The sequence below is a fragment of the Arachis ipaensis genome, chromosome B06, assembly GCF_000816755.2.
Source record: "Arachis ipaensis cultivar K30076 chromosome B06, Araip1.1, whole genome shotgun sequence".
Classification (NCBI taxonomy): Eukaryota; Viridiplantae; Streptophyta; class Magnoliopsida; order Fabales; family Fabaceae; genus Arachis; species Arachis ipaensis.
In genome coordinates, this window is record NC_029790.2 from 106288647 (window position 1) to 106290248 (window position 1602).

The 1602-nt window shown below is 27.1% G+C and overlaps 1 protein-coding gene across 1 annotated transcript in view; it reads right to left on the bottom strand.

Moving 5' to 3' along the window:
- LOC107648329 (cyclic dof factor 3-like) overlaps positions 1 to 1545 on the bottom strand; it is a 3217-nt gene extending 1672 nt beyond the window's left edge. The window contains exon 1 of the mRNA XM_016352236.2: positions 1118 to 1545. Coding sequence (XP_016207722.1) covers positions 1118 to 1216 — 99 coding nt within the window. The 5' untranslated portion in view covers positions 1217 to 1545. The remainder of the gene's footprint in view (positions 1 to 1117) is intronic.

The window sequence follows — 1602 nt, forward strand, 5'->3', positions numbered from 1 at the left end:
TATTATGATTGACTTTGATTATATAAATAATATTTTTTAACAGGAAAATACCTATTACTATAACTCGTTGAAATACATATGTTACTTTCTATATTTTTTTTTATCAATTTTTTATTAGCTCTGATTTATAATTCGGTCAAATAATTATGTGTAGTTGGATCAGTCGGGGCTGGGTGCAGCTAGATCTAAATCCTACTTAAATATTTTATTGGATCTATTTTTAAGAATCAAATTTATCTTAAACTAATTTGATAAAAATCGAATAAGATCATGTTGATCCAACATACAATTAACATATGTATTTTGAAATTATATATAGCAAACTAATAAAATCTTATATTTAAATATTAATTTTAATAAATATTATATAAAATATATATCAAAATAAATTATTATGAAACAAAAATAACATTATATAATACAAAAAAATATTAATTAAAATTAATTTCACTGAAAATATATTTTAATTATAAAATATGACTTTAAACTAAATCGAATTTACTTGAGCCATAATTTGAATTTGCCCAAAAATAACACCGAATAGAAAAACAGAACTATATAAACTCATTAAAATATACTTCAAATTCGTAGTAAATTTAGGATGGGATATGATATTGGAAAGCCATTGTGAATATAATACCTATGTAGCTCTGACTCAATTTTGCTTATATCATGTGCAAGGAAAATGGATGTATACCAATCATTTGACTAAATATTTGTGTATAAATAATGCCTTTGCGCTTTGCAAAAAATTATGTATAAAATTCTTAATCTTAGAACACGTTAAGCCATGATATACAACATGCTTCCACAAAGACAACCTTATCTATATGAACCTGAAGTCTAAACATGATAAAAACACATAAATATTCTTGTTCTTAATAATGTATTCCTCATATATATAAATCCTTTGAATTTAAGAAGGCTTTGAAGCTTGAAATGAATTCTCATAATCAACAAGGATATAATAACAAGAACCTCATAAACATTCACACATAGTATACAGCCAAATTTAATAATACCACAAAAAAATGAAAAAAAAAAAAGCATAATTATGATTTATGAATAAGAGAGCAAAAATAGTTACTAATATATAATATTATTTATATGTACGTACCATGATGTGTCTAGAGATGGCTGGAATCTGAGATTCAGGCAATGGAATCTTCCTTCCAAATAGCATGATACCTTGATCATTCTCTTGAGTTTTAGACATGATGTTGATGTTGTTGTTTGTTATTGTTGGTGCAGCACACTATATGTATATATATATAGAGAGAGAGAGAAAGAGAGAGAGAGATGAAGCGAGTTTCACACTTGAAAAAACACAACACCTATAATATACAACACATAAGAGAGAATGAAGAATAAGATATATATGTGTGGTTAAAATAAAAGGCTAAAAGGTTGAAAAAAGGAAAAAGAAAAAGATGAGGCTCTTTTTCTTTTTGTGTATGTTGCCATACAATACAAGACAACTTTTCATGGGGGAGAGATAGAGGACTTCAGAATTCCACTAAAGAATCCATTCCCCTCTCTGAAGAAAAAGGCCCCCCCTGCAAAAAGCACAAAGAACGTGAGGCATCAGCCATCAGAGACACA